This window comes from Lycorma delicatula, chromosome 6 (assembly GCF_047948215.1).
Source record: "Lycorma delicatula isolate Av1 chromosome 6, ASM4794821v1, whole genome shotgun sequence".
Taxonomy (NCBI): Eukaryota; Metazoa; Arthropoda; class Insecta; order Hemiptera; family Fulgoridae; genus Lycorma; species Lycorma delicatula.
The window spans coordinates 84,579,476-84,595,201 of NC_134460.1; the positions used below are offsets into that span (position 1 = coordinate 84,579,476).

A 15,726-nucleotide genomic window follows, 5' to 3' on the forward strand; every position below is an offset into this window, starting at 1 on the left:
CTAGGATCAAATCCTAGTCAGGCATAGCAGTTTTCATCAGTTGCTAAATTCATTTCTCATCAAAAAAAGAAGCAACTTTTTCAGTATTCATACATTATAAGTTTATGTATATGTGTGTATTTTATATATATACATATTTTTTTTTTATATGGTATTATATATTATTAAATTTATTAAATAAACCACTTAGTAGAGAATATAAAAGTAAGACGTATCTTACGTCAATTTTTCATGAAAGTACTTTCATGGAATCTGCATCCTCAAACCCAATTGACCCAATCTAATGCTTTGATAAGTAGAAACGCATTCACAATACCAGTTTCCAACAACTAGAAAATACCTTCCCCCACCACTTCAATGATTTTCTGGTAAATGCATATGATGAAATATAATGGTCATAAATGTCGACTTCTTATATTGATTTGTTGTATTTATACACCACTGTTGGGTTTTCTACATTTTATGTTGCCCCATTTTTAATGATACGCCTGTTTTGATTGTGTGTAAAGCGTACTCAACATTGTGACGTCATTAGAGTCTTTCCATAACAAAAGGGAATATTTGTTTTTTTCCTAAACATGATTCTCACCTTTTTTTAATTTCGCCATATTAACACTTTTCTTCGTACCTTGTCCATTTTTATTACTTGTCTTCTGGTCTGGTAAGCCCTTTCTATTTTTCATTGTTCCAGTTAAGTGTACTTTCATATCATGAAGTACCTTAGCCGAATCTAAACTGGTGTACTATCGATCAGTGAACACATGAAGTTCCTCTATGTCACCATATGTTTGTTTTAATTTATTTACAAGATGCAAAACCACATGGGTTGTAACCTAAGTCTTGGTGTTCCATATGATCTGTAGTCACTTTCCCAAATTATGGTTCTAAGGCACACAAATGTACCCTGTGCTAGCTTCAGAAAGTACAAATATTTTTATCCCCCATTTAACTGGCTTGTCCTTATTATATAATTTAAACAAAACTACCTTTAAAGCCCACTATGCTTTCATCGACACACTTTTTTATTGGGTAAATAAAATTCTCTAAATTTTTTATCTAGATACAAAACAACATTTCTTACTTTTCCAGAGCGAGATAATGTCCCTGCGATCAATCCAGTTGGAGGTGAGCTTACATGTAGATTCCAGAAAATCTGTTGAAATCTTTTCTTAGGCAAAACATCTTTATAAAATGGGCAATAATCTACGCAGTCAGTGGAAAAATAATCATCTCGGGTTTATCATTCATACACATATTAATTAATATTCCCACAAAAGCTTTGAATTTGGGAGTGATACATCTAAAAATTAATTTTTTCCTTAAAGGAGTGTTTTTTGAATTTTTTCTCTAGCGTATCTGTTAATTTCTTAACTTATTTCTGACAATAGTTCATCTGTGAAAAAAAGTTAAAAATAATCTATGGGTGTTTTGTGATTTTGACTTACAAGAGGTTTATAACTACTACTATTATTTAACCATTTACATTTTTTTAAATCAATATAACTTACTGACCATTCTTGCTATTCACTTTCATTTATTCTTGCCAACCATTTTCATCCCAGTCACCTTCACTTGCTGCTTCCTTGTTCACACTTTCCTCACCCACTTGTCCATCAGTATCACTTGATTCCTTTTCTAAATATGATCTATTATTACTTTCTTCATAGCCAGCTTCTTCAATATTTTCAAAAAGTTCTCCCACATTGGAATCTATATCACTTTCATATCATTTTCATTCACTTCATACAACAATTCTCTAACATCATATGCTACCAAATTGTCGCAATCACCCATTACAACAGATTAAAAATAATAAAACACTAAATAATTAAGTAAACTTTGCTGTATTATATACACTCCTTGTATGCTACAGTACTTTAGATAAGACCAGCAGAATGCAAACGTGAACTATGGTAAAGGTTAAAAAACCAACTAAGTAATGGCTCAGCGGGATGTAACAACAGACAGGAAACTAAAGTGTCTATTTAGTTCAAGAGTTAGCCAATATGATTCAGCACAATTCAGACAAAATTAAAATGACTAAAATAAAATAAAGAGGAACATTTCTTTTGGTCAGTTTGGCTGGCCATCCAAGCCAAGAGAATCATACCTGTGCAAATAATTCCCAGTTGACAGAGAAATGGTGATGGCCAGTACTATTGGCTACTCAACACCACAAGACATTTTATAAAGAACACATTCGAGTGCAAAGGGTTAAGAAAGTTGTTGTATGTCAAACGTAAAAAAACAGGATTTTTTACCCCAATTTACTGATTTTCAACCCAGATTTCTCAAAAATTATGGCAGATGTGGTTCTAGGATCTATTTTATTTGATATTTCAGGTCAAAAGTCACAAGAAATTATGAATTCTGTTCCTTGATTAATGTCCTAAAAATTTCAGTACGATTTTTTGCTAGCCTAACTGGCAAATGAAGTATTTTAGGACATCAGGATAACATTGTGATACATATATGTACAGTCTGTACATATATAATTCATAATTAGGCATCGTAATTAGAGTGTTGTAAGATAATGAATAAATGAACAAGTAAATAAGAATAGGAACAGTGAAAATTCTTTTGAATGTGTATCTAGATTTGTGTGATTACTGATAACTTTAGCATGTGACAATAGTTTTAGTTAAATGTTCATTAGACTCTTACAGACTTTATTATAATTTATATAGACTTATGTAATCTTTAACACTTAAATATAATTATAATAGTGTTTTATTAAAAAAAAAAATATTATTATCTATTTACTATCTAATTATGTGTGCTAAAAGGGATATTAGGCACCAACTTTTAGTCCAGTTAACACATCCAGAGCACCATGTGTAATGGTGAACTTTATACAACAGCCAAAAATATCCTAAAGGTTGATGCTGCATTAGCTTATAAGTATTAGAAACATGTGTTTTTTTATTCAATCCCTGTCCTTTATGTCATTTTCCTGCATTAAGATAGGAGGTTTTTTTGTTGTAATCTATATTGAATTACATAATTCAAAAACTGTGGATAGATGAAAGTACATGTTATTACCATCTTCTATCACTATTAATGCAATGCATATATATGAACAAGTTTTAACGCAGGAGCAACAGACTTGAAGAAGACATGCTGGTTGAATTTTGTGAACATCTTTTTCTTTACCCCTTTCCCAACATTAAGTCTCCAGAGCTTCAATTTTGACCTACCTGTACGTAATTTTATTTTTTTGTACAATAGAATAAAATACAATTTTATATTTTCAATTTAATAATTTTATGTAAAAGTAAATATGATACACACTAAAGCAACAAATTTTTATGATAGCAAAAAAATATTAATTTTGTAATGTTTGCGTATACCACCATAAGCCTTTTCTATATGAAAATACAATTAAAATGGGATTTGCTATTGTATTACAGTTTTTGCATTGGTCTAGAAGATTAAACTCCAGAGTAATAGTTTCCTACTGATTTAAAATTGCACTAAGCTTAAATGCTCATTGGGTTAGTCTGATGGTGAACTTGTCACCACAAATCAGCTGATTTCAAAGTACAGAGTTTTAAGGTTCAAATTCTAGTAAAGGCAGATACTTTTATACGGATTTGAATGTTAGATTGTGGATACTGGTTTTCTTTGGTGGTTGGATTTCAATTAACCACACATCTCAGGAATGGTCAACCTGTGATTATACAAGACTTCATTTACATTCATACATGTCATCCTCTGAAGTAATAGCTTACTGTGATTCCACAGACTAAACAGAAAAGAGAGAGAGGCTTTAATGCCTTTCATGTTTTTATTCATTTAAAATAAACACACACACACATATATTTTTATTTTTTGGCTACAATTTTTTGATTAATTAATTTTTTTAGCATAACAGGAAGCCTATAGATAAGATGAGATGGCCTTTAGATGACCATACATGTGACTTTGTTAACCATATGATGATTAAAAAGAAATTTCAATTAAGCACCATTGGACTACAGTGTTTTTAAGCGGACTCTTATTAATTTATTATCTAATAATACTAAAAAATATCTGTATTGAGATTTTATCATTTGTTCAGTTAAACCAAATACAAGTTTTAAGTACAATGGGCTGAAACACTGTGTACCATATTCTTGAATGTGATAAAAGTAAAGAATTAGATTATTATCCTACTTCCAGCTATTCTATTTGATTCTTTTTTTTTTGGTTCTTTTAACAGAAAACTTTAACCACAGTCTTGAAAAGGCCCAGAAAAAAGTTTCTGGAGCAGCAGTTCCACTAATTTTAGCTATGGGCTGCCACTGCCACAATGTCTTAATAAATTTTTGCACACCATCCGAAGAAACTGGATACAGCCATTAACCACAAATTTCAAACTTTACAAACACATAGAAATTTACTAACAATAAATTTTATAAATACAACAAATTTGGATACATACTAAATGACTTTCTTAAAGACAAGTATCACGTATAATAAAACTAAGGACAGATTTTTTTTTTTAGTTTTAAAAATACTTTTTAATAGCATATTTCCAAATATTTAGAAAGCAGATAATTATTTCTATCATGTTTTTTTTAATACAAAACAGATGAGATTATTTTTTTTTTCAATGAATTTATTTCTTTTTTAAGAAACAGAAGACCAACTCTAAACAAAATCACAATGATAAATGTGTAAACCATGCTCTCTACGTTTCTCCTAAGTTTTATATTGGAAATATTTTTTTGCTGATAAAAAAGTTACTTCCCTAACCAATAGTAGTAGCTTCAATTTTTTTTGAAGCAAATCAAGTGCAGGGAAAAACTTAAAGGCTGCAGATTATTTCTAAAAACAGAATCCCATTATATGGAATTATTTTCTAACAAACATTTTTATTTATAATTTCTCTTTGTAATTATATGAAAATGATTTTAGATTTATAAATTTCATTCAGTCAATGGGAATATTCCTTTAAGTGGAATCCAGGTTTGAGAATAAAAACATATTTATATTAAAACAATTATCATATTAGTAGTTCTTAAATAATGAAGGTTACAAAAATATTAGACTAAGAGAAACTCAGCTGTAAATTAATGTACAAATATGCATAAATTATCTTTATGATGTTAACCTATCTCTCTTATATAGTAGATATTGGTTTTCCAGTCAAAATAAATTATGGAATGTAACTACCAAAGCTTTGGTAGAAAGAGTGTGCCAATACTTTAATACAATACATACTAGCAGTATAATACCTTTAAATTAACTGAAAGAGGTAATTTATTGTTAACTCACTAATGTATGGTGCAAATAATACATTAAAGTTTTAGTAGGTAGCTTCTTTTATATTCCCAATGTTTTGAATTTCAACAAATGAAAACTTCAAAAATAATATTAACGTAATTTAAGTAATTATTATAATTTAATTAGTTATTTTACATAATTTATTATTACTTAAATTTAGTTGTAAAATTTCTCAACAATTCATTTTGTTTGCTAAGTTAATTGTGTTACAAATATTAATTTTATTCATTTATGGTCAACCATTTCATAGTTTTCAATACAAAAAATGTATGATATCTAACAAATAATATATGTAAGTGTAAATATGTAATTATATGTTAAGTTTTTAATTTTATGGCCTATTAAATTTGAACATTTTATAAAATACACTTTGTCAATAGAAGAAATTATAAATTTTCTGCAACTAGACTGTTTAATATTTGCAACTAGAATAATTGAGTCATATGTAAGTATTATGAGATGAGAGTAGTTTAACAGTGAGCTGATAGAAAAATACTTCACCTATTTGTTTTAAATACAGCACTGATGTACTAAATGTTGTGTGTAATGTTTATTTAAGCTGCTCTTTGAAAACTTGTGTAAGATGTTAAAGTAATATTTCATGTGCTCTTCTCAATTTATTAAACAAAAGAAGAAACAGTGACTAAGTGCATAACCACATATATATGCAATAATATATATATATATATATATACATACAATTTTCTGTTATACATAGAATTTGTAGAATGTAATGAAAACCTATCTTCAGACACATAGGTAAGGTAAGGTAGAAACATACAACCGACATTATATTGTTAATGATTTCATGAAATATATTTTTGTAAAAAAATGATGTTTTGTATAAATGACTAAAATAAATGAGTTAAGTGTATTAATAAAAATGAGAATTTTCTTTTATTAATCCTTAAATGATAATATAGTTTCTACTGATCATACCAATAATTTTCTTTAATTAACCAATTATGTTAACAGAAATTCATCCTTCAAAATGGCTGAAAATCAGTCAACTTTGACTGTTTTTAACAACCACAATAATTGTGTTTAGTCTATCCTTAAGTGATAGTCTCCCTTTATGAATCATGAGACCTTGTCGATGGTGAGGGGGCTTGAGTGCTCAGTGATACAGAGTAGCTAGACCAAAGGTGCAACCATATCGGAGAGGTATCTGTTGAAGGCCAGACTAAGGAATGATTTTTGAAATAGGGCAGCAGCTCTTTCAGTAGTTGTTACAGGTGTAGATCAGGAGGACTTAAATAGCCATGTCAACATCACTCAATCTTCTGAATATTTCACAGCTGAAAACAATGGAAAACGACAGCTGTTTTTGTTTTAAAAAAATGTAGCTTTCTGCATTTTCATATAACAAAGATGGAAACAGCTTCCCTGGTAAAATATTCCAGAGCTAAACTAGTGCCCTGTTTAGATCTCTCGGTGGGGAATACTAAGGAAGGGGTCACCAGAAAATTAAAAACTAACATTCTATGAGTCAGAGAGTGAAATGTCAGAAGTCTAAGAAAGGTTGGTAGGTTAGAAAATTTAAAGAGGGAAATGGATAGGTTAAATGTACATGTAGTAGGAATTAGTAAGGTTTTGTAAGAAGAGGAAAACAACTTTTGGTCAGGTGATTTTAGAATAATTAATCCAGTTTCAAATAAAGGGCAGGCAGGAGTAGGTTTTGTAATGAACAAGAAGATAAGGAAAAGATTAGAATATTTCAAAAAGCTTAGCGTTAGAATCATTGTCAGAAACATAGCAAGGATAAAATCAAAACCTAAGCTGACAGTGATTGTTAACATCTATAGGCCTACAAGTGCTCATGATGATGATGAGGTAGTGTGTATAAGAAATAATTACAAAGCAATTAAACACATAAAAAGGGATGAAAATCCAATAATAGTTGGAAATTGGAATGCAAGCAACGGAAGTGGCAAGGAAGAAATATTGAACTGGGCAAACGGAATGAAAGAGTGGACCAACTTATTGAGTTTTGCACAAAGTATAATTTAGTAATTGCCAACATCCAGTTTGAAAATCATAATAATAGAATACACGTATGGAAAAAGCCCAGTAATATAGCAAGGTATCAGATAGATTATACATATGTATATTATGATTAAACAAAGATTTAAAAATCAACTCAACTGCAAAGCATATCCAGGAGCAGACATTGATAATGACTATAATTTAGTGATAATGAAATGTAGACTGTGTTTAAAAACCTGAAGAAAAAGTGTCAGATGAATCAGTGGAATTTAAAGAAGCTTGAGGAAGCAGAGGTGAAGAAAATTTTTGAGGACATAACAAGAGGTCTGAGTAAATAAGATAAGATAGAAAATATAAAGAATGGAGAATTTTAAATCAGCAGAAGTGAACTTAGGTGAAACAAAGAGAACTAGTAGAAAACCTTGGATATAAGAGGATATATTGCAGCTGATGGATGAATGTAGAAAGTATAAGAATGTTAGTGATGAAGAAGGGAAAAGGAACGACAATAAGAAATACAATAAAAAGGGTGTGAAAATTTGATCAAAGACCAATTTGGTTTCTGGAAAAGTATAGGGACAAGAGGAGCAACTTTAGCATTCAAATTAATAGTAGAAGGAAGATAAAAGAAAAACAAACTAACTTACATTGCATTTATAGACTTAGAAAAGTCAATTGATAACGTAGACTGGAATAAAATGTTCAGCATTTTAAAATATTTAGGGTTCAAGTATAGAGATAGAAGAACAATTGGTAACAATTACAGAAACCAAACTGCAACAATAATAATCAAAGAACATAAGAAAGAAGCCGTAATAAAAAAGGAAGTCCGACGTGGATGTTCCCTATACCCATAACTTTTTAATCTTTACATAGAATTAGCAGTTAATGATGTTAAAGAATAATCTAGATCCACAGTAACAGTACACGGTGAAAAGATAATAAAAAAGCTACGATTTGCTGATGATATAGTAATTCTAGCTAAGAGTAAAAAAGATTTAGAAGAAACAATGAAAGGCATGGATGGAAGCCCTACACAAGAACTGCCACATGAAAATAAACAACAACAAAACAGAAGTAATGAAATGTAGTAGAAATAATGTAGATGGACCACTGAATATAAAAATAAGAAGAGGAATATTATGGAGGTAGAAGAATTTTGTTATTTGGGAAATATAATTACTAAAGATAGACAAAACAGGAGCGATAAAAAATGCTGAACAGCACATGCAACAAGCTTCTAGCAGAAATATAATTTGCTTATATCAAAGATTAATATAAATGTCAGAAAAACATTTTTGAAAGTATATATTTGGAGCGTAGCTTTATATGGAAGTGAAACTTGGACGAGTGCCTGAGAAGAAAAGATTAGAAGCTTTTGAAATATGGTGCTATAGGAGAATGTTAAAAATCAGATGGGAGGATAAAGTGACGAATGAAGAGGTGTTGCGGCAAATTGATGAAAAAATAAGTATTTGGAAAAGTATAGTTAAAAGAAGAGACATGCTTATAGACCACATATTAAGGAATCCTGGAATAGTCGTTTTGATGCTGGAGAAATAGGTAGATGGGAAAAATTGTACAGGCAGGCAATTTTTGGAATATGTAAAACAAATTGTAAGGGATGTAGGATGTAGGGAATATACCAAAATGAAATGACTAGCACTAGATAGGGAATCTTAGAGCACTGCATCAAACCAGTCAAATAACAGAAGATTAAAAAAATGTGATAATAAATTTGGATTTCACTTTTAATTATTTTCTGATATTTTTGTGTGATTTTTTTATGTTTTATTAGTTTGCACTATTTTATTTTTAACTTATATGTAAAAACTATTTACATTATTTTTAAGTAAACATAATAAAACCTGTGAACTCTTTAAAAAATTACTTCAAAGACGAGAAAACTTTAAAAATAAATATTCTGTATTACTACGTGTTCATTTATAAGTAAATCTCCTACTGTCTCTTACCTACTCCAAAATGCAATTAAAAAAAAAAAAAGAGGAAAATTAATATACTTATTGTGTATGTACAAAATGTAAGTTACAAACATACAGAAAAATAGGAAAATGAAATAAAATTATTTATATTATTTTATTGTGTATAAATAAACATTAAAATAAGATGTTTGAACTGTGTTGTACTTGTCAAATAAATATAATACATATGTATAATTCATAAAATTCAACTACTTGAATTTACAGCTTTTACGTGTAAAATTTCATTTTTATGGTTAACAACTTGATATGTTCATCATTTTTATATATTAAGGTGATTTGCAAAATCTGATTCTAACAATTACATTCTCACAGAAGAATGTATGCCCCTAAACATAACCAGAGATTTAATTAATGGAATGAACTCCTGGATTGTTGTACTTATCATTGTGTGTTTTAAGGTTGACTTGAGTATTCTCATTGATTGGTGCATTTTATAAATGCACCAATTATTTATTTCTGAAAATAAGAGGTTTATGTGAATCTTGGTTGATCCTTTCTTGTTCTACAAGTTAAGTAATATACTGTCAACCAGGAATGAGTGCAGGCATTAATATGAACTAGATATTTTATTGTTTTAGGTGTGCATCAGAAAATGAAAAATGGTTACAAAAGTGTGTCTGTCTGTGTTGTGTGAAGAGATAACGTAAATGTTTTAGTTAAGTGTTTCAGTTTTGGGTTTTCTAGACACAAAAAAAAAATGGCCAACTAACACATCTAGAGGATTTAACAAATTAAACTGTAGGGACTGCATTAAATCTTCAGTTGGTAGTATTTAATATATTCCCAAGTATGTCTGGTACATACATTCACGCACAGCTACAAAGAACTTATTAAACACTTCACACAACAGAATCAGAATCAATCTTTGCAAATCAATTCACTTCACAGAAACATATTAACTAAGCAAATTTTATATATATATAATAAAATAAAACATGCTTCAAGAATATGAAATAGCTTGTAAGAATATAATAAATATACTACTTGATCAAACAGTTTAAGTGATTTTCCTGCTATTTAAAGATGTGGACATAAAACACAAACCAAATAAGGAAACTGTACAAAAGAATCTTCTATTTACTTATTACCCAGCACAAAGAAAGTGAGTAATGTTTTTTAAAGTTTATTTTTAATTTATTTTATCTTTTGGAATTGGTTAAATCCCTTATATTCGATTACTAAATGACATCATTAAAAAAAAATATAAGTCATTAAATACTACAGCTGAAATTGGTTAATTGTGCAGGAAAAGATAGCAGTGATTTTTTCAAATTCAATTATTTGTGAATATCTTTTTTTGAAATAATTAAATGGAATAGAAATTAAATTTTCATACTGGTATGCATTTTATCCCTTTTAATATAGGCAGGGACCTTATTTTACTTACTTCAAAATATTTTTGGTTGTCTTTTTGACCATGTCTAAAGACTCTTGCTCCAGTCTCCATGGCATGAGTGGTAGTGTCCCGACCTTTCATTCGGAGGTCCCAGCTTTGAATCCCGGTCAGGCATGGTACTTTTCACACACGCTACAAATCATTCATCTCATCCTCTGAAGCAATATCCAACTGTGGTCCCAGAGGTTAAACAAAACCTCTGGGAGAGACCAAACCTCCAAAATTACAAAAAAACAATTCTTGCTGCAGTTATCCACATAACATCAGCTGATGTTTTCATTAGTAGTAGTACTTTTGAATTATGTATATGTACATATGTTTAGACTGTGATCAGAAGGTGTGTTGAATCTGAACTGGATTTAAACTAAACAGTGTCTGCTTAAAAACGAATATAATCTTATTCCAGAGTATGAATTCCAGCTGGTCATGAAGATGAGTAAAAAATATTTTGAAGTTATTAAAAAATTTAATTCTGTTTGTCAATAAAGAAGCTTTTATTTTTAAATTCAAAAAGTATTAATTTTCACTTATTAGTGAATTTTATGTTAATAAAATTTATCTAAAATAAGAATAAGCTATAAAAAAAACTGTTCACAAAATGCATGAAGAGAGAAAAAAACTGTGAATCTTGATAAAAGGAATGCAACGAAATGATGACAATCATTAAACATTAGTTAAAAATATTTGGAATGTGAAAATAGGAAATAATTTTCACACTCAATTTTTACACATCCATATAAAATATGTAGCCAATAATCGACTCAAATAGTTTTTATTAGCATTATACGTTACAGTAATGTTTAATAACTTTTCAACCAATTTTTGTAAAAAAGTTCACATGAAACCGATTTTTTCATATAACACATATCAAGTGAATATTAAAGATCAATGGGAACTTCCTTTATAAAATTAAAAAAAAAAGGTAAATAGACAGAAGAAATGCTTTAAAATTTACTTTTAATATATGAAAGATAATTTATGGTTTTGTTAGTTACAAACTGCAAAGCGGTTACAAAAGTGTCTGTGTAGTGTGAAGAAAATACATTAAATTGAGAATCTTTTCCGTTTTTAGTCTGTTAATAATAGGACTTGCTAAGGAAAATGTTTTAATTTAAAAAAAAAAAACACTTGCATACAACCTGATTAGTGGGATGTTGCATTACATTTATACACTTAATTGGGACTATACCTTTAAATTCATAAAACTTCAAAGTGCAGTGCAACTAATTTCTGTTTTCATTATGCGTGATTACTCACTACTTTATTAAAAATTATCAAAACCAATAAATATTTGTGCTGCAACTAATTTTTAGCTAATAATTAACCATGTGTTGATTCCCTACTTTACAGGCTACAGTTTCATTAGTACGCATTAGTTATGGGATTAAAGGAAGTAAAAAGTTTTAAAATAAACATTAAATATAATCTATTCAAATTTCCATATATTAAGAAATATAAAAGAAATCGTTCAATTCATTCAAGATTCAAGGTAACATGATAACTGCAGTGTGCACCTCTCAATATACTTATTTTTAAACTACTATACCTTCTCATAAACAAAAAATGTATTAAATGTGGAAAAATGTATTACCAAATTTGAAATTTCTGCATAAAAGCAATAAGGTAAACTTTATTTATTTATCATCCTTACTTTAATTTATTAGTTGTTAAAAAAAAAATCAATTTTATTTTCTTTGAAAATGTCTACATTTATAAACTAAAAATAATTTTCTGAAATTCTCCTTTGTTTATCATCTTTTATTACTTAAACCTTATCTATCTTACATCTATCTTGATATAAATATAATGATGTCATGTAACAGTTAGTTACTAATTGGCTCATTAAACAGTAGCAAATGAGTAAGAGCATGCACAATGCATGTTACTAGTATTGTCAAACTCATTCTATAAATTCCTGTTGTATAGAATTAGGCTGTACTTCCACAACTTTAGTCTGTGTACATGAGAGCAGAACTAAATAAAAAAACAGCATTGCCAAGTCTTACATTGACTGGGTACTTTTTGAGAAGATGCCTGCAGAATAAAGGCGATGTTTAGTTAGTTGTTAGATGGTGCCACTGTAAGGTGAAAATAAAATCATAATCTAACTTTATATAATAGACTAACTGAACTTAAACTACGATCACTAACCTTAACTAGCGAACGTAGGTTAAGTTTGGTTAGATTATATAAATTTACAAATATATTTATTTGGTTACTTATATAAATTTATTTATTATGTAAAGTTAGATTATAATTTTTATTTATTTGTTTTCTCCTTTTCATGGCACCATCTAACAACTAACTAACTACAGTGACTAAGTGACTACACCCGCCTGTGGGCATCTTCTTGATTGTATAATTTTTAAATAATCCAATGCCTTTTTTATAATGTACAAACATTTCTTATTGTAATGAATATTTCACAGAAGGGGAAAATGTTTAAACCTCCTAGTAAAACCCAAAAATCTAATTGTGCCATTTAAAGATAAATTAAAATACTGAATGCTGGAATCTAGCAAATGGAACTGATGAAGGAAATGTATTTACATTTTAAAAATGTACAGTTTATTACCACAGAATGGTTTCTAGAACTTGTACGAGATCAACTATGTAAATTATTATACGACTTTTCTCAAAATGTATATATTTAACACTAAAAGGCAGTCTTAGCCACTTTGTTAGTTCTGTTTAAGTCAATTTTTCAAGAATGGTAATCATAATTTAATGATACTATGATACTATAATCATTAATTAGTTACAGATAAAAAAAAAAAAAAAAAAAAAAACATTAAAATAAAGGAAAAGAACAAAAGTACTTCATTAAAAAAGTCTATTTATTTATTTTTTTTTTAAATTGATTTTATCACCAAATAAGCTTCAAGCTTGTGTTTGAGGTATGGAAATGGAATTTCGTAGCACATGAAAAACGCCATGTCTGACTGGGACTCAAACCAAGAACATCCAGATGAAAAGCCTGGACTCTACCACTCTGCCACAGAGACCAGTTTTAATGGGTAATTGAGCATTTACTTTCATAAAATTTACTTAGTATTTTGTGAATTCTTTTTCTTTAATAATTGCACTTCTAAAATATGTAACCATTTTGAATTAAAAGCAGAAACAAATAGAGGTATATAAATATAAAGCAAAAACATTGTCCATCAATTAATTTTAAAGACAAAGTACCAATTTATAAAAACACCTTAGTCAACTTCTTATCATTAAAAACTTCAATATCATTTAAAACGTTACAGCCCCAAGCTTAATTTTAGCCTAATCAAATTTTTGAAGAAATTAGATCATTTAATTTTTAAGGCAAAAGTAAAACAGTATAAAAAAGTATAGTACACTTAATATAATTTTATATAAAGTTACAGGTTAAAGCTTAATTATTCAGGCTAATCAAATTTTTAAAGAGATTAGATAATAAGCCACTTTTAACAATACTATAAACTGTAATATTGAAATAATATGCAGCGGAAAAAATCACTGAAATAGGGAATCACTGAGACAACACAAACGTTTTAAACAAAAAGAATATAATTACAGATTATGGTACATTACTCTCTTCATTAAAAAATATATAGAAAATAAAATAATTATCAACCAGAAAACTAAAATTATTTACAAAAGTCCTCTCATTATAAATTCTCTTAAATAATGAGAAGCCATGACAGATGAAAATGATATTCTATTATATTTACATCTCTGTACAAAATAAAACCACTTTAATTCTTACAGTTGGTATATCCAATTAATCTATGTTGTCCTCTTCTTCCTCATCATCAAATTCGGTTAAATGGTTTAATTTTATTTCCTTATTTACAGCTGATTCATCTTTTTTTACTTTATTTTGTTTTGCCTGTTTCTTTTTGTCTTCTTTTCCAACAACATATTCTGGCATCACAAGTTTGCTTCCTCTAAAATATGATGTACCATCTTCTCCAGGGCTATCTTCATTTGATATCTGAACCACACAAGCTCCAGTTGTTACTTTTGGCCGACTAGGTTGTTTGAAAGTAATCTTTTTATCAGTTTCCATTGGTTCTTCAAATTCTCTCTCTTTTCTTAATCTTATTTCATTCAAAAATGCCATAGCAGCAGCTGTATTACTTTTCTCAGACATATCATCTTGAGAAACATCACATAGAGTATATTTTTTCCACTTATGTGGATTACGTTGAAAATCAGGGATAGTTTGTCTAAATCGATTAGGGGGTGGAATTTCAGGTCTTTTAAAAATACTTTCTTTGCCTTTGAAATGTTTAGTTTCAACATGTTTCCCTTTATGTGAAAGAGAAATTACTGCATTATCTTCAGTAGCATCAAAAGGATGTGCCATTCCTGAATCTGTTTTCAACTTTTTTGGTTTAGGTTTACCCACTGGTTCTACTTCGCTTTTGGCAACTTTAACAGCATCCAATTGATCGAAAATAGATTTTTGACGATTGGCAAAGTCAATACTTTCACCACGAATCAAGTAATTCTCACCTTCTAAGTGAAGCATTTTTAATGTTACACTAAATGATTTGATTTTTGATGAGTTTCGTTTACCGTCAAACTAATTCGACAGACGATGAGATTTGTTGACATACACAAGAAATTTAAACCAACACAACGTATTTTAGTTTAAACACACATTTAGTTTTAACACACTTTAAAAACTGGATTTCAAAACAAAATTACAACGAAATTCTCTGGATATAAGCTATAATTCGTAATTACTAACCCATGAAAACAACTACAGATCACACCAATATTTAGTTGGGATTGCGATATATAAACGGTAGTCGATATGCTTGTGAAACGAAATTCGATAGTTCATCTAAAATATCGTAGTATTTCGTTGATTGAGAAAAACCGATCGAATTCTACATTTTATCATGAACTAATCGATATTTTTATGCTGGAATTTTGTATTCGTTGTAAGTTTATTGATGTTGAGCAATTTAATGTGTGACTTCTGACTTTATTTCAAATAAGTAGCCAAACATTGTACTAAAGTATTGTAAATCCTAAGAATTTAGCCGTACAACTGGTTCTGAAAAGGTAATGGATGACCTGTGAGAT

General features: G+C 29.0%; 3 protein-coding genes across 5 annotated transcripts in view; 2 read left to right on the plus strand and 1 right to left on the minus strand.

The window, feature by feature from the left end:
* Nucleotides 1-6,140, plus strand: part of LOC142325983 (tubulin polymerization-promoting protein homolog) — a 136,564-nt gene extending 130,424 nt beyond the window's left edge. The window contains exon 7 of one of the 2 annotated variants that reach the window (XM_075368005.1): nt 1,090-6,140. In XM_075368005.1, coding sequence (XP_075224120.1) covers nt 1,090-1,099 — 10 coding nt within the window. In that variant the 3' untranslated portion in view covers nt 1,100-6,140. The remainder of the gene's footprint in view (nt 1-1,089) is intronic. The other variant, XM_075368006.1, reaches the window with a different exon arrangement.
* Nucleotides 6,141-14,178: 8,038 nt separating this feature from the next.
* On the minus strand, nt 14,179-15,435 carry LOC142325985 (uncharacterized). The gene has a single exon (XM_075368012.1). It carries the CDS (start codon nt 15,161-15,163, stop codon nt 14,411-14,413), a length of 753 nt encoding a protein of 250 aa, XP_075224127.1. The 5' UTR covers nt 15,164-15,435; the 3' UTR covers nt 14,179-14,410.
* Nucleotides 15,436-15,549: 114 nt separating this feature from the next.
* LOC142325984 (protein arginine N-methyltransferase 7-like) overlaps nt 15,550-15,726 on the plus strand; it is a 42,539-nt gene continuing 42,362 nt past the window's right edge. For both annotated transcript variants that reach the window (XM_075368008.1, XM_075368011.1), the window contains exon 1: nt 15,550-15,705. The gene's annotated coding sequence lies outside the window, so the exon portion shown is untranslated. The remainder of the gene's footprint in view (nt 15,706-15,726) is intronic.